The sequence below is a fragment of the Danio rerio genome, chromosome 5 (assembly GCF_052040795.2).
Source record: "Danio rerio strain M-AB ecotype USA chromosome 5, GRCz13ab, whole genome shotgun sequence".
Taxonomy (NCBI): domain Eukaryota; kingdom Metazoa; phylum Chordata; class Actinopteri; order Cypriniformes; family Danionidae; genus Danio; species Danio rerio.
This window is the reverse complement of record NC_141025.1, coordinates 1,292,501-1,310,882: the sequence shown is the minus strand read 5'-3', so window position 1 is coordinate 1,310,882 and position 18,382 is coordinate 1,292,501. Positions and strand designations below refer to the sequence as shown.

General features: G+C 37.6%; 2 protein-coding genes across 4 annotated transcripts in view; both read right to left on the bottom strand.

The window, feature by feature from the left end:
• ythdc2 (YTH domain containing 2) overlaps window positions 1-15,932 on the bottom strand; it is a 57,701-nt gene extending 41,769 nt beyond the window's left edge. For both annotated transcript variants that reach the window (XR_015490713.1, XM_087253097.1), the window contains exons 1-7: window positions 15,812-15,932; window positions 14,972-15,136; window positions 11,255-11,345; window positions 7,337-7,536; window positions 4,992-5,188; window positions 3,401-3,567; window positions 3,065-3,167 (exon numbers count right to left, since the gene is read on the bottom strand). Coding sequence is in view for 1 of the 2 variants with exons in the window: in XM_087253097.1 (XP_087109223.1) it covers window positions 3,065-3,167; window positions 3,401-3,567; window positions 4,992-5,188; window positions 7,337-7,536; window positions 11,255-11,345; window positions 14,972-15,128 (915 nt within the window). In the remaining variant the exon portion in view is untranslated. The remainder of the gene's footprint in view (window positions 1-3,064; window positions 3,168-3,400; window positions 3,568-4,991; window positions 5,189-7,336; window positions 7,537-11,254; window positions 11,346-14,971; window positions 15,137-15,811) is intronic.
• Window positions 15,933-18,265: 2,333 nt separating this feature from the next.
• Window positions 18,266-18,382, bottom strand: part of LOC110439787 (uncharacterized) — a 3,252-nt gene continuing 3,135 nt past the window's right edge. For both annotated transcript variants that reach the window (XM_087253269.1, XM_087253268.1), the window contains exon 3: window positions 18,266-18,382. This exon is cut by the window's right edge and continues 372 nt beyond it. The gene's annotated coding sequence lies outside the window, so the exon portion shown is untranslated.

The following is an 18,382-nucleotide window of genomic DNA, read 5'->3' as shown; positions in this document are numbered from 1 at the left end:
CGCCAAGCGAGACACATGCTTCCTGTTTATACTAGAACACTCATGCCCAGAGTGCGCCAATGGTCATGTGATATACGCTTTTGGTGGCGTAGTGTGGACGGAGATATGTTCTGAAACGCTAGGTGAAACACTAGTGTGGACGCGGATCGTTTTTGATCTAAAACAACGTTTTAAAACTAAACGCACTAGTGTAAACGGGGCCTTAGGCAAAGTAGCACCAACTCACACTAAACACTCGGCTTATGCTAGATTTGTTGAATAAAATCAACAAACAATATAAATGAAATATGACAACAAGATGCTGCGCTGCAGGAAACTTGTATTATTGTAAGATAAGTGAAGTAGCGGCAAGTTTTTAAAGCGAATTAAAGCTGCAGTACGTGATTTTCTTCAGCAACGTGCTGTTGTGCTGGTTGAAAGTCTCCTCACAGTCCAATAGTGCTGATTACAGTAAATGATCTAAATGTGTTTATACTGTGTGTGTTTTTATATTCTGGGTAAAGCATAAAACTAAAAAATGTTCATCCAATTAAATATTGTAGGACCGACATCTCCCATAATTCCGATAAGCAGCTCAGACTGTCTGTCAGCAAGTGTAGATTTGGACTTCTGCACACCTCTGTTCACACAGATCCGCCAAGTGCACACGGGACAGTCACAGTTGCGGTAAAATCAAATGCTGAATTGAAACCAAAGACTGTAAAATGTATGGACGTAGTATCCGTGACGTCACCCATAGGTTTCTGAAGAGCGCAAAAGAAGCCACAAGTAGGCGCGGCCAACCGTCGGCATTTTGTTCGCGTGTCATCACACCCACGGCGGGATACCAAACAAGGGCAAAGAGGCGGAAAGTGAGCTAAGCTAAAGACACTGCTTGCATTTAGCTTGGACCTGGTAAAGACACTTTACTTTGAGAGAAACGCTTAATACTTCATCACCTGCGACTTTATTACCTGCGTTTGTATTCTGACCACTTGTGTTTGGTTGTATACTATATCAATAAAGTGTTTAGACTTTTAAAAATACTGTAGTAATACACTGAGCCACTAAACATTGTTCTTATGACGTTTTTCAACAGGAGGAAAACACGAATTACATCCAAACACTTCAGATATAGTCTGTGTTAGTTAATGTAAGACTATTGATGAAATCCAGCATAACACTGTATGACAACACTTCAGATGACTGATCTAGATCCTACAGCTGATCAATCTGTCAGATTCTGGAGTGCATTACAGCTCTAAATATAAACAATAAATGATCCTAAATAAAACAAATACATGTATAGAGATGGTATATGAGTATATAACTTCACTCGCATGGGAAACGGAGGCCACGTCAATGGTTTGTGAGCACAATTAAGTGCACTCAGCATGCCATGCCATATGATAATTGTAGGAAACAAGTCCAAAAGGCAGTCGACTGTGTAAAGCCACATAAAACAACACAGAAATACGATAAATATGCCGAGTTCAGTGGCTAATCTGCAGGATTCAGCTGAGGTGACGTGACGGCGACCAGCAAGACCTAACTGTCACTCAAGTGGCCACGCCCTTAATTATGCAAACTTAATATAAAGGAAACGGATGAGTTATAAAAAAAATTCACCCCCTCACAGTTGTCATGAAGGGTAATATTAGCTGTGTTAACCTAAATCTTTCTTTGTAGCAGGCTGTAAACACCTTTATTTCTTCTGTAAAGTTGGCCATTCTAACAGTGGGCTCAATTGAAATTTGCTCTGTTTTGGAGCGAGGAGCAGCCAGGACTAGCGGAATTTCAGATGAATTGCAGTTTTAGTTACTTCCGTATTGGCTTCCTGAGAGAGAGCAGGAGGTTGCCGCTTGGTTGAAACCTGTTAAACTCCTGAATCAATATTGGAGTGAGTTCTGCACGCTGGAGGAAGCACGACACCATGGCTGAAGTATTACTGTTAGACAGGTCATGTTCTGCTTTAAAACTATTTCAGTCAGGCAGAGCTGATGTAGATTGTGTTGTTATGAAGGACTTATACGCACAGACGTGTTGTTCAGCCACTGAAATCTCCCTTGATGTGACAATTTTCAGGTTTATAAGGGCCTTTTACAGCAGATAATGTAGATTTCTATTCAGTTTGACAGCAGAACATCAGTAAACAGCGCTACTCCACCTAGCATGCTTTACTGAGCTGAAGCTGCTTTTATATTCACATTGGGTCATTTCTGAACACTGACAGCTTTCCTACACTGTTCACCGCTACTCTGAATATTCACGTGAAATAGCATGTAAGTGTGGCTGAGTAATAAGTGTAATTCCTGCAGGCTGCCAGCCAAACACTGACTACATTTCTAACTGGCGAATGACATGAACCAGTGCGTTGTCTGTTTGCTGTCATGTTGTGGCATGCGCGTTCCGATTTCAGGAGTCGTGGCTTTAAAACACAGTCCCTCCCCGCCGTCCAAAGATAATATGTTAAGCGGTTAGCATTTTGACAGATCACCTACTGCACCTTGTTATCTACGGTGCCTGATAACATAACAGTGCCTCAATGTGCATACTGCCCACCCTAAATTACTGAATATTACAAACGTGAAATACCGTTTATATCAGAAAGGTGGATATGCACAGAGTCATTCATAACAGAACTAATCGCTCCCTCTGTTAGTGAGCTGTGGAAGCAGGAGAGGGGGTGTTTCAGGACATGGACTAGAAGATAATACATCTCCATGCACACCAACACACACTCTTTGTCAGCAATGCTCGTGCGGTCACTGATTCATCCATGTAGAATAGTGATGTAAAATGATAATTTTCCTAATTTAAATAAATATTTGCATACTGACCAGCGGGGAAACTCCCAATCATAGATATATGTGTATATGTGTGTATATCTCTGGCTCAGGATGGCCAGTTCTCCACTTCACATTGCTCCCACATTCATTTCAAAGGAGCGCTACCCTGTACTAAGATGGAGGCTCTATTGACGCATTCCTTCCAATAGACAACAACAGCGTAGGCGACATCTAATGTAAATATCTATGGCTACAACCGAGATATGCAGATGAGCATTTCTACAGTTTCTGCTCACCACAATGACATGTGTGACGGTGGACAGGGCTTCGTCTCCGGCCATTAGCGTACGCAGCAGGACTCCACTGGTGCAGAACGTCAGCAGAGTTTTAGGAGAAACTCTGGAGAAACACACACGAGAAACACACACACACAGTGTAAACTTTAATTAAAGTAGATGCCCCTAATCTAAAGCAGATGACGTGTGTGTGTGTGTGTGTGTGTCTGCATTTGTCTGTGTGTGTGTGTGTGTGTATTTATGTATATGTCTGTATGTGTATACGTCTGTGTGTGTGTGTGTATTTATGTATATGTCTGTGTGTGTGTGTGTGTGTGTGTGTATGTAAATGAGCACCTGCTCTCCAGGCGTATCTGGTAGCCGACGGTCTGCCCGATGTTCTCTCCTCTCTCCGCTGCCACGCGCTCCGCTACAGCAATGGTGGCCAGTCTGCGCGGCTGTGTGCAGAAGATGCGGCAGGGGCTCGCAGTGGCGCTGCAGTCGTCCAGCAGGAACTGAGGGATCTACACACACACGCACATACACAAAACACAGACAATGCATACACACACAGAAAGAAACACAGACACACAGTTAATGATATACAAGTTAAATAATGTTTAGCACAACTTTGGATTTTAATGATGCATTAGTTATTACTATACTTTACATGAACTAACCCTTAACTAATGGACCATTATTATATGATTATTATATTTATTTATTATTTATGATTAAATATTAAAAATTATAAATGATTATTTATTCATAATTAAAATGATTTATTACTTACAACATTTATATTTAAAATTTACAATGTATATAATTTATATAAGATAAGTGTATATATAATAACACTATAATAATAATTATTATTATTATTATTTAGGATATGCTACATTAAAATAATTTAACTTTGGACTGGTAATGTATAAATAATATAAAAACATCTGCACATATTTGTTGCCAAAATATTTGTAAAAATAAGAGACAAAACAAAAAAAATCTGATATAAAGGTTTATTTTTGGTTTACCAGCGAGTCACGTGACTAACACTAACCAATTTCTGCTAACGTTCAATGTGATGCAAATTGACAAAACCATTAAATAGACACTGTTTACATTTCATTCATTCATTTTATTTTCGGTTTAGTCCCTTTATTAATCTGTGGTCACCACAGCGGAATGAACCGCCAACTTATCCAGCACGTTTTACTTAGCGGATATCCTTCCAGCCGCATCCCATCCCTGGGAAGCACACTCATACACTACTGACAATTTAGCCTACCCAATTCACCTGTACCGCACGTCTTTGGACTGTGGAGGAAACCGGAGCACCAGGAAGAAAGCCATGCGAATGCAGGGAGAACACGCAACCTCCAAACAGAAACGCCAACTGACCCAGCTGAGGCTCGAACCATCAACTTTCTTGCTGTGAGGCGACAGTACTACCTACTGTGCCACCGTGTCACCACTATTTCCATTTTATGTAGGATATTATTTCATGTACAGATTTATTTTATATATACAAAGACACGGTATTGTCAGGCGCCTAGACTGCAGCTCTGGACAAGACGTTGGCCAGCGGAGAAATGGAAATGGTCGTGCCCAACCGAGCCTGGTAAATTTCAAGGTTTTTAAATTCTTCACTTCGCCAATTGGTGAAGTTTGTTCCTCGCCGCTGTCGCCTCTAGCTTGCACGGTTCGGGATCTGTAGCGATGCGCATGGATGGATCTGCTCTTCAGTGTTTGGACTCTCAGTAATGACCATTAAACCACACTGAACTGAGCTAAACTGAACTGAACTTAAACTCTGAAAACTGAACTGCACTGTTTACATTCACTATGATCTTCTACGTGAAGCTGCTTTGACACAATATAAATTGTAAAAGCGCTGTACAAATAAAGGTGAACTGAATTGTTATAAAAACACATAGTCAGTGTTGACCTGTGTGGTTTTCCCGGAGCCGGTCTCCCCCAGCACCAGCACCACCTGGTGGTCTCTGATGGACTGGATGATCTGCTCCTGGAGCTCGTAGACAGGCAGAGCTTTCCGGAAAGCATCCAGCTCAGGGGCGCTGCTGCGTCTTGGTGGAACCTGAGGAATCCCGTGGCTCAGGCGCCCACTGGTCCTGCTTTTACTGTCTGGAGCATCAAATATCACAATCAAGAAGACAATTCTGTGAGAGATCACATGTTCATCATCACATACTGCAGAAGTCACAATTATTAGAATTTTGTTTTCCATTTCAAATGATGTTGAACAGATTCAGGAATTTTCCCCAGTATTTCCTCTAATGTCTGTTTTTCTGGAGAAAGTCTTATTTGTTTTATTTCGGCTAGAATAAAAGCAGTTTTTAATAGTCTTAAACCCATTTTAAGGTCAATATTATTTTGCAATATTTGTGTTGGATTGTCTCCAGAACAAACCAGTAGTACAATGACTTGCCTAATTACCCTAACTTTACCCTAATTTCCCTAGTGAAGCCTTTAAATGTCACTTTAAGCTGAAGAAAAAAATTATAAAGAGAAATTGGGATATATATATATATATATATATATATATATATATATATATATATATATATATATATATATATATATATATTAGTGCTGTCAAAATTAGTGTGTTAACGTATGCGATTAATTTGAAATATTAAACGCGTTAAAAAAAATGTATGCAATTAATGCAGCTGCAGTTATTTTGTATTTCCTGTTGTGGTTGACGTGTGTTCAACATGCAAAGAAATATGGATAAGACCAAGAAAGCACTTTTAGAAAGAAAGTTTCAGTATAAAATAATTAATGTCGCATCACCAGGCTCTCCAATGTTTCCTCCAGAGTTTCATTTAATTTCGTATGTTTCATTTTTAATCTTTTGATTTTTGTTTTAATGGAATTTGATACTGCATAGTGAATGGAAATAAAAGCATCTCCATTTCGTGACTCGGGTGGTCCTTTAAGGTAATCAAAAATCGCTGTTTACATGGTCGACTCTTAAAAAGAGTATCATCTTAATCATATTAAAATCGGAGTATTGGTGTCCATGTAGATGTACTCAGTGAAAGTGTCAGATGAAGTCGTGAGCTGTCAAAGAGCTGCCTTTCGGCATGCGCCCCCCATGTTTCATTAAGTTTGACGTGTTTCCCCCTTAAACACAACTTTTGTAAAGCGTCTGCTTCATGTTGTTGTGTCAGAATCCTTGTGAAATACAGTAATACTTTAGAACGCTTAGTTTAAGCAAATTTGATAAACGCGATCATGCGTGTTGAATCTGAAGGGAGTCGCTCCGGCTGCCCTATCCTGCACGCGTATGTCGTTTACATGAAGAAATCTGTGTTACAAGTTTAACAAAAATTCTAATAAACAATTATATTTTGAATTTAAATAGTTTTTTGTTTTGCGTCTACATTAATTTCACATTTGAATAGCCAAAATTACAAGTTTCAGTCTTTTAAATGTGATTAATCGCGATTAATTTTCGAAAAAAAGTGTGATTAATTAGTTAATTTTTTTAATCGTTTGACAGCACTAATATATATATATATATGTTTAAATCTGTGTATAAATATATGTTTAAATTAAAATTAGGTCTGCACGATATGTTGTTTTAGCATCAATATCACAATGTGATCATTTGTAAAAGTCACGTCGACATGCAATGTTGAGTTTATATAATATTACTATTATCATTTGCATGTGTTTTTGAGGCATGTGACTGTATAATGATGATAAGAAAAAGAAAACAAGAATATATACGAATAAGAATATTAAGAAATTGTACTGTTTGCAACTTTAATTACGATTAATTTTATTTATTATATATATTTTTTTTTTATTATACACTTACCTGAATACTGTAAAAAACAATTAAACACTGTTTATTTTAATTGTGTTTTTTATTGTATGGATATATGCTTGTAGATGGTTTCTTATATTTTATTCAGATGCACTTATTTATAAAATCATCCAAATCAATTTTAAAATTATTAATTCTTTTCAAATAGAGATATTAAAGTCATCTGCTGAAATTGTACTTATACCGCAATATATATGGCAGCATAACAAAATATTGTAATGTGAGATGTTTCCAATATTGTGCAATCCTAAATGAAATGTTATCAGAAATTGGTTACTTGTTACATGACATGAAGTTAAACAAAACCAAAAAATTTATATAAATCGCATATTTCTTTTAGCCTTTTATGTTATTTTATTTACATATTTTAGCCATAAAACTCTCATTATGTGCAAGGATTTATATATTAGCATTATTCTCCATTGTGCACTGACCGGTGGTGTCAGGCGGGGACTGCAGGCCTCTCTCTGCATGCGGCTGCAGCTGGCTGCGCTCACGGCTGCTGATGGGGAATCTCTGCATCAGACTCTGCACCAGTGCTCTGCAGCTCGGAGAGAGAGAGCAGCTCATGCTGGAACGCTGTGCCTCCATCCCGTCCTTCTTCCTCACCGTCAGGAACCGGCTGCAGCCCTTTCTGGAACAACACACAAGCACAGCCGGAGATGCGGATTACTGGTAAATTTATTAGTTGAAGTCAGGATTATTAGTTGTGCTGAATTATTAGCCCCCTTGCACATTTTCTCCCCTATATCTATTTATTGGAACGAATATTTTATCAGGCCATTTCTAAACATGGGGTTCACAGTGGCACAGTGGGGAGCACGATCGCCTCACAGCAAGAAGGTCGCTGGTTCGAGCCCCGGCTGGGTCAGTTAGTATTTCTGTGTGGAGTTTGCATGTTCTCCTCATGTTGGCGTAGGTTTCTTTTGTCTTTGCCATGATGACAGCACATATTAGACTAGATATTCTTCAAGACACTAGTGTTCAGCTTAAAGTGACATGTAAAGGCTTCACTAGGGTAATCAGGGTAAAGTTAGGGTAATTAGGCAAGTCGGTGTATAACAGTGGTTTGTTCTGTAGACTATCCAAAACTAATATTGCTGAAGGGGCGAATAATATTGACCTTAAAATGGCTTTAAAACTGTTAAAAACTGCTTTTATTCTAGGTGAAATAAAAAATTTAAGAGGAAATACTGTGGAAAAATTCCTGAATTTGTTAAACATCATTTGGGAAATATTAGAGAAAAAAATTCACATGAGCGTGTATAATGTTGACTTCAACTGTATGTGCTGATGAGGTCACATGACAAAATCAGCAGTCCGTAATTGAATCTGTTAGATTACACATTTACGGTAACACAATCTGACTACTTCTGGATTACTTCTGGTTACAACGTGTAGCGTCACCTAGGTGTATTAAGTTTAAGATAGCGCTCCAGGTTCAATACACTAAACGCCTACAGATATGTTGAAGTAGGCCCCTCTGATATATTTCAATGACGTAATGTAAATAAGGCAGATGAGAATATAAATATTTTCTGTGTTTGAATAAATTACCAGAAATAAACTCTGTGAATAATAAAACTCTTAGATAAATCAGAAAATATAAATAATTTAATTAGAATAGAAATGTAAATATTGGGAAAAACCCCAGATGTAAAACAAAATACAAAATATAGAATTTATGCACAGCTAAAAGACAGTAAAATGACCCAAAGTCAAACCCAGCAATTTACAGTACAATGAAGAATATTAATTAAACCAATATAGAAAAATACCACCTTTCTACACTCTAACAGTTAAACTTATAAATCAACAAGTGACTAAGAGTGACTGAATATGTTTCTCTTTGAAAGTGGCTACAATTGTGTCACTAAATTACACACTGAATTACACCTATATAAACTATTAGTATAAATCTATGCTGTAAAACACGCAGCAGTATTTTATGCTCACTGCATCTCCATAAACAACTCAAAACTCTGTGGGCCCACACACTCACACATTCATACCCCACACATTCATAACCCCATGTATTTCAGTGAAGGTTGATCAAACTTGCTATCTTATCATATTCTCAGAGATAGACGCTCATATATTACACATCAACATTAGGATGTATATATACACAAATGAATGCAAAACACATTTTAGATTTAATTCTGTTCTAGAACCAATATGAATAAATAAATAAATAGATAGACAATAAATAAATAAATAACCTTAAGATTACTTTAAAACTTAACTTGTAGAACTTCATTCTACTGGGTTACAAACGTAACAAGTTACTATAAATAAATTACTTATTCAATGTATTAATGCTCATTTCTTGTAATCAATCTTGTGTTTGCGTGCACTTATGCACTTGCCTGTAAATAAATGTAACATTTTCAATAAATCATTTCAGAGAAGCAGAGTAGCTGTATTTTTGTATTACAAAAACATTTAGCAGAATAATTATATATTTTAACTAAAGACGATCACCTTTATCAAGACAATCGCACAGACTCATGAAAAAAATGAAAAAAACAGGTTCATCATGACAACTATGGTATAAATTCATAACATTATGAACATTATGCTTCTTTTTTATTTGCTTGTTTTCTACCTGTCCATCCATCCATCCATCCATCCATCTAGCTATCTATCTAGCTATCTATCCACCCATCCATCCGTCTATCTATCCATCCATCCATCCATCCATTCTTCCGTCCGTCCTTTTATCAATCCATCCATCCATCCATCTGTCCGTCCGTCCATCCATCTATCCATTAATCCATCCGTCTGTCTTTCTAGTCATCCATCCACCCATCTAATAATCAATCCATCCATTCGTATATCTATCCGTCCAACCATCCATGCATCCGCTTATCTATCTATCAATCCATCTGCCTATCTCTCTATCTATCCATCTGTCCATCCATCCGTCTGTCCTTTCATCCATCCATCTGTCTGTCTGACTATCCATCTATCTATTCATCTATCCGTCTGTCCGTTCGTCCAGCCATCCATCCATCCACCCATCTACCTGTCAATCCATCCATCCCTCCGTCCATCTCTCCATCCATTCATCTGTCCAACAATCTATCTATCTATCTATCTATCTATCTATCTATCTATCTATCTATCTATCTATCTATCTATCTATCTATCTATCTATCTATCTATCTATCTGTCTGTCTGTCTTTCTATGTCTGTCTGTCTGTCTGTCTGTCTATCTATCTATCTATCCATCCTTCTGTCTGTCTGTCCATCTATCCGTCCAACCATCCATCCATCCATCCGTTCATCAATCTATCAATCCATCTGCCTATCTGTCTATCCATCTGTCCATTCATCCGTTCATCCGTCTATCCATCCGTCCGTCCGTCCGTCCGTCCGTTCTTTCATCTATCCATCTGTCTGTCCATCTATCTGTCTGTCTGTCTGACTATCCATCTATTCTTTTATCCATCCATCCGTCCGCCGTCCATCCATCCATTCACCCATCTACCTATCAGTCCATCCCTCCGTCCATCTCTCCATCCATCCATCTGTCCAACCATCCATCCATCCATCCATCCATCCTTCCCTCCCTCTCTCTCTCTCTCTCTCTATATATATATATATATATACACATACAGGGCTTGACATTAACAGCCCCAACCCATCAAATGCGGGTAGATGTCAGATGTGACACGAATTTAAAATTAACTGTGACGCGACACTACAAAACAGCCACAAATTAAAAAAATTACAAGGGTAGAAATAAACTTTGCAGGACAGTGAATCAGGACATTAGAAATGGTGTTAAGGTTTTGTAAATAGTGTAATATTATTTGTTTCATGCACCCTGGCCACTAGGGGGTGCCCTGATGCATAAACCCCACAGATAGATTACTGAAATAAGAAATCAGCTATCACTGCAGCATAGGATAAAGATGACAGAAATTAACAAATGAAGCAAACATGAACACAGACAACCACTGTGGCAATAACTGGATTATTTCTGTTTATCAAGCATAAGATATATTCATAATACAATGCCAACTGACCTAGCCTTTATCACTGTAATAAAAACGATCAAAAGTAGGATTTGTTCGTCATTCTGAGATATGAAACCACCTCTGATTACAAAAGGAGCTATTGCAAACACCCGGCTGATGTTATGAAGTGAACGTAAAGTAGAATCTTTCTGAACAGGCTCATAAAGGCATAACTGTGTTGCACACGTGCTTCAGTAATGATTAACTGCAGTCTAAGTGAAGTCTAGTTTTCATTGTGGACAGAATGTTTAACGGTATATTGCAAATGGTAAGATAATGCCCATCCCTAGTGTGCATGTTGGTGTTTTACATGCAAACTGAACTCACCCTCTGCTTTTGGAGATGTAGCCCAAAGACTGAGCCAGCCGATGAATGAACGCCCTCTCAGAGTTTGTCAAGGACGAAGGAAAATCCAGCTCTGTGGGACAAAACAACAAATATACAAAAAAAGATTTTTAAAAATCATTACAGAGCTCAAATCAATTTATCTCATAATCCTGAATCAGAATAACTTCAAATCCCTCTTGAACAAAATCTCTTCTCTGATTGGTGTTTACTGGTGTGAGGGCGGGGTCAGCCTGTCACTCATATATAGACCTTTTCAATGTGGTGATGTCACAGGTGCATGAACATTTCCTGCTTGTTATCAAAATATTTCATAACTGTAACAAGAGGCAAATCAGCTATCATAACATTATTCATCAATATGTGGCTCTTTTTGGACTCTCGCAAGCTATAAAAATAAAAAAATGTAAAAAAGCAATACGTTGGGACCATTGTTTTTGTTTACATCCCTCAAAATGGTCTATCCGCTTGTTAAGTGTGACATCACGCGAAGCGGCTTCCGGGTCCAAGCGCTCTATTCAACTGTATGGGGAGACTCATGAAATGGTAATAATAAACGATTACAAAGCGATTTAATAGTTTAGAAAATCACGATCGCAGTATATATATGTCCATGCCTAATATCCAATGGCCAGAAAGTGATTCATTTTTTAATAAATTGTTAAAATTTTGGTATTACTTTTGCAGCAAGCCCAGAGATTGTTGTGTACACTATGACTTTATATAAAATTAACTTAATTAACTTTAATGTGTGATATGATTAAAAGGTGATCATAAACTAATAATTTCTCAACTCAAACGAGTGGCGGCTTGAACCCGGAAACAGTATTATATATGCCACTAACACGTCACCACTTAACAAGCGGATAAGACCCATTAATGTCGAACCACCAGCAGCCATCATTTCCTTATGAACAAAAATCGAGCCCCGCCCACACTTGTTTTGATTTTTTTTTGCTGCATTTTAAATAATTTAGCAACCAAGGTCAAATAAATTTAAGTTATTTAATTGTTCGCTATTTGTTATTAAATATAAACTCATTTTTAGGTCCATTTACATAATGTAAAAACAATTATGCTTTTAGAATGTTTTTAAAGTTGTAAATGTTTAAACTTTAATGAATTCCAGTGGAATGATTTAATTTAATTGTAATATTCAATAACCCAATGATTATTAATAAACAAATAGGGATGCACCGATCCTGATACTTGGATCGGATATCAGTTTGATACCGCATATTTTTGCTGGATCGGGTATCGGTCTGCTAACACCGATAAAATCCAATCTTGCGCGTGCACTACAATCTGTGTAATTTATAAGGCAGGGCTCTAAATTGCGACCATTTTGGTCGAATATGCGGCCAAAATTTTATCTATGCGTCCGCAAAATATATTTGGGAGCATTTGTGCGAGTGCATGAAATTGTTGTGTGCGACCAGTTTTTACAGCAAAATGCTCACCACATGCGCGGATTCGGGAGATATTCACGCAGAATGCATCTCTGCACTTGAAACGCGAAACGCAGCGGTCAGGAATGGTTTAAAACAGTTTTCATGTCAACTTGCTGCAGTAAACAAAGCCAAGTCCGTAATGCTTGCCCCGCCTTCGCGCTCTTCTTATTGGCCCACTGCTCTAGCACTGAAATATCAGCTCTGCACAAGACTTTTGGCCAGCGGAGAAATTAAAATGGTCGTGCCCAACTGAGTCTGGTTCTCTCAAGGTTTTTTTCTTCAATCCCATCAGGTGAAGTTTTTTTCCCTCTCCGCTGTCGCCACTGCCTCGCATGGTTCAGGATTGGTAAAGCTACGCATCGATGAATTTGCTCTTCAGTGTTTGAACTCTCAGTAATGATTAAATCACACTGAACTGAGCTAAACTGAACTGAACTGAACTTAAACACTAAAAACTGAACCACACTGTTCCAGTTACTATGACCATTTATGTGAAGCTGCTTTGACACAATCTACATTGTAAAAGCGCTATACAAATAAAGCTGAATTGAATTGAATTGAACTGTCAATCACTCAGTCAATGCCTTCTGGCTTGGGATGACAGAGAGAGCTGCTACCGCGAAAAACTGTAAACGCTGAAGATGAGAATGAAGATAACACTGACAGATTTTGTTTTAGAAACCATGGCATCTAAAGTTACAACTAATGACATGTGCTGAATGTTAATCCACCATCTACACTTTTCCAAGAGTGGATAAAAGACTTCCATTGGCTTCAAGTCCGCTATGAAAAGTCTGTGGGATGGAATGTTCAGGTAACTGTTTGCCACATCTCGCACGAGAGCTTCAGTTTAATTCTTCCTTTAATAGCCAGGTGCTGTCCGCCGTGCAAGTGGCAGCTATCGCTACTCATGAAAAGGCCGGTACTGCTATTAACATGACGTATGCATATAATAAGGTACAGTACATGTCAAAAGCATCAGTGCAATATCAGACAGAGAACAGCACAGTTTTATCATGAACAGATTCATTCATGTCAAGCAGTGCGGGCCGGTGAGCGGTCTGTGTATGCTTTGGTCACTCAGTTATGTTATAAAAATTTATTTTCTTGAGATAACTGGATTTCGTTGAGACATATTTTCCTCACACATGCATATATATATATATATATATATATATATATATATATATATATATATATATATATATTTGTGGCTTGTTAGTTTGATTACTGTTGAATTCAAATGCAATAAATATGTTGTATAAAACTAGTAACGGTGCTCATAATTGGTGGTGCGAATAAATTTTGGCTGATGCGCCTACATTTTTAAAGTTAGGAGCACCGGTGCTACCTAGCAAACAGGTTAATTTCGAGCCCAGTAAGGCAACAAAAACCATGAAGGTAGCCTATTATGAGGCACTAGAAAGTTGTCATGTAGGCTACTATATTGTAAATGTTCTGAAGCCATTCTATAGAAATTTAATGTAAAGTACAGATGAATATTCACATGGGTAAATATTCACAATTCAAACTGCGTGTCGTTCATGACAACACGAAAAAGTTTACAGTGGAGAAATGCATTTCATTTTGCATTAAATGGTTTCAATTTCACCGGCAACAAGTTCATTGCCGTTTCTAAATCATGTTGCGCTGTGTCAGCAGATTTTGCAACACTGGAGTAGAGAGGGTTATTGACGAGTTGAAAAATCTGAACTTTATTGGACATTCGCGCCACGTTAACCAATCAGGAGCTTTCTCTTGTAGAAGCGTGATTATGACGTAACGCCTGTTGTTGGTGTCCCCGGACAACAGTTCATCAAACTGGGCTTGGCTCAGTCGGAAGCACCGCTGGAAGCCTCCATCATCCAGGTACAGTTTCCGGAGGAGTTGATGAACTCGCAGAGCAATTAAATTGTAACATTCAATAGTAACATTGGTTAATAATAAATTAATTATTAATATATAAATAGATCAGAGGATCATGTGGTAAATCATACTTATAAAATAAAGTTTGTTTTTATTATTTGAACAACATTTCTCACTAATTGGTGTTGTTTACCGCTGTGAGGGCGGGACCAACCTGTCACTCTTACAAGACCCACCAATAGCAAACCAGAGCCATCCAATCAATTCCTGAAGTACAAAAATTAAGCCCCGCCTACATTTGTTTATATATACGACATATTATGAATGAAACTACCAGCAGAACTGCTTTTCTGTGATGATTTTAGATAATAACTCCTCAGACCTTTCTCGTCGCTGTACTGAAATCTCTCCAGGGCGATGTTGACAGCGATTTTGACCTCTTCGTCGATCCTGATGTCTCTGAATCCTTTGGCTTTCAGTGAAGACGCCTGGTGCTGTTTAGATGAACTCATGTTTGATTTCTGCCCTCCGCGTGACATGATTCTCCCTGCAGGACAGAAAATCAAAATAATTATTTATCAACAATTTCATAATATAGATGTTCTCTGCTATTGTTCACTATTTTATAACAGCATTAAAGTATTGCCGTAAATAGGATTTGCAAATGATTTATTTACATATATATATACACATTCGCACAATGACATCTTCTGACACGCTCCCTATAAGTTAGTGTTTACCATGATACTTTGAATATTCGGTATGAAATCAGATGTGAATATGACTTCAAAACTACATTGGCACCATTTATTTGACAGTGAACTTGTATTGGTGGTCGGTGGCTGCTTATATGATTTCACTGTTAAAAATTTAGCAAAGATTACTTTTTAATTAAGGACAAGTCTGAATGTGTGGATATAAAACCAGCTTTACCTCAATAACAGAAGATACTAGCTAATGTTAAAACAGCTCAATGTAAACAAACAACTAAAGCTAACGTTAAACCGACCAATAATAATATGCTAACACAATGTCAACTGCTCAAACGGCACAAATATATATTAAAAAGCAAGTGTTTAAGCTCAAATCTTGTGTTTTTGTCAGCTGTGTTCATTCATTGAGCTTCACGAGCATCATTAGCAAAACTTCACCGCTTCATTTCTGAGAAAACCGCGAAATAAAAACAGCTGTCGTGCGTGTGGAGAGTGTGAGGAGAACAGACCTGAGGTGAACCGCCAGCTGTGACTAGTCCGAATGGGTCACTTTAGTTAAGTTTGGGTTGATTTAGTTGAATCGTCTGTCAGTCTGTGTGGGTTAGCTGTTTCTGCCGGCAGAGAATCGAACTTGAGGCTGCGCTCCGACTGCGCATGCGCGACACCATTGCGCGATCTACAGCTCATTCCACTGACGTCATCACCGAGACAGACTGCATAGAGATCAGCGGAGTTTACATTAATGACGTGAGGATGTTAATATCTACAAATTTCCTCTCGTTCATTCAGACGAATAGTCGAGTCCTCATATTCTGCAAGTAAAATATTTCTAATAGTACTTGTGGTAATACTTTATTGATAATTCAAGCAAGATGATGATGTGACAATAAAAGTGATTTGTTTTGTACGAAATATGCAACTTTTTATTTGTTTTTAAACTTTTTATTCATAATCAAAGGTTTAAAAACTCACTTCATACTCTCACACACTTATATATTATTATTTATTATGTATTTTTATTATTATTTGTTTATTATTTATATTTGTTATTTATGTATTTATTAAATTTAAAGATGATTAATTTTATGATTTAATGATCTTTAAAAATGTGAAATACTTGAAACCTAATGGTTATTTTTTCATTGTTCTATTTATTTATTTTTATTTTTTGCATGTGAATGTTGGAGTTTAAACTTTTATGGAACATTTTGTTTAAAAATATTTAATCAAAGACTAAACTCTTAATTCCTTTATCCATATTTGATATCTTTCTGAAATATCTAAAAATGTATTTAATGTTTTAGGTGGGATGAAAACACATCATAAGGCTATAAATAATTCAATAAACAACACAGTTCATTCTTTATCAGTGAGTTACTAACTCAGTCGACTGACTCATTCAGCAGTGATTCATTCTTCATAAGTACGCCATTAACTGATTCACTTAGCTGGTTCATTCAGCAGTGATTCATTCTTCATAAGTACGCCATTAGCCGATGCACTAAGCTGATTTATTCAGCAGCACAGCTTCATTTTTTATGAGTGAGTCACTGAATGATTCACTCAGCTGATTCATTCAGCAGCACTGGTTTATTCCTCAAGAGTGACTCACTGACTCATTGACCAATACATTTGACAGTGAATCATTCTTCATGAGAGAGTCATTGACTTATTCGACCGATTAATTCAGCAGCACTGATTCATTCTTCACGAGTGAGTCAGTGACTTATTCGACCGATTAATTCAGCAGCACTGATTCATTCTTCGTGGGTGAGTCACTGACTCATTTGATTGAGTAAGTGTTCATGATTGAGTCAATGACTAATTCGACCGATTAATTCAGCAGCACTAATTGATTCTTCATGAGTGAGTCACTGACATATTCGACCGAATAATTCAGCAGCGCTGATTCCATCTTCACGAGTGAGTCACTGACACATTTGATTGAGTGAGTCTTAATGAAAGAGTCAATGACTCATTCGACCGATTAAATCAGCAACACTGATTCATTCGTTGTGAGTGAGTCACTGACTTATTTGATCAATTAATTCCGCAGCACTGATTCATTCATGAGTGAGTCACTGACTCATTCGATCAATTAATTCAGCAGCACTGATTCAATCTTCATGAGTGAGTCACTGACTCATTCGATCAATTAATTCCGCAGCACTGATTCATTCATGAGTGAGTCACTGACTCATTCGATCAATTAATTCAGCATCACTGATTCATTCTTCATATGTGAATCACTGACTCATTCTACCGATTAATTCAGCAGCACTGATTCATTCTTCATGTGTGAGCAACTGACTCATTCGACCAATTAAATCAGCAGCACTGATTCATTCTTCATAAGCGAGTCACTGACTCATTCGACCGATTAATTCAGCAGCACTGATTCATATTTATTCTTCATGTGTGAGTCACTGACTCATTCAACCGATTAATTCAGCAGCACTGATTCATATTCATTCTTCATTAGTGAGTCACTGACTCATTTGATCGATTATTTCAGCTGCACTGATTCAGCAGCACTGATTCATTCTTCATGAGTGAGTCACTGACTGATTCACCCAACTGATTAACTCAACAGCCCTGATTCTTTCCAAACTCCCTTTAGGTCAGGTCATTTCAATCGGCAGTATGCTCGGGCATTCTGTTTCAATGAGGAAACATCAAATTATCGAATAAAATTAAACAACATCTGTGTCTTTAGTTTCATTTCTAAACATTTGAATCACTCAGAATCTGTAGTAACTCACGTCTGATCTAAGCCCCTCCCCCAGAAGAATTGTTAGTCTATTAGCGATCTATGATTGGCTTTTTGTACTAGAAGGCGGGGCTTGAGTTGCCATATTAAGCTTTACTCTTTTCCCCATTCAAAACAATACTAATGACACGTCTTGTGTATTCCATAGTGTTTGTTCATTCTTCATGAGTGAGTCACTGACTCTTTTGACTGATTCATTTAGCAGCACGGGTTTAATCTTTGCTCTTTAACTGACTCTTTTGATGAATCATTTTTAGTACACTACATCTGCATTGTAACTCATAAATACATCTGGCATTGAATGAGCATG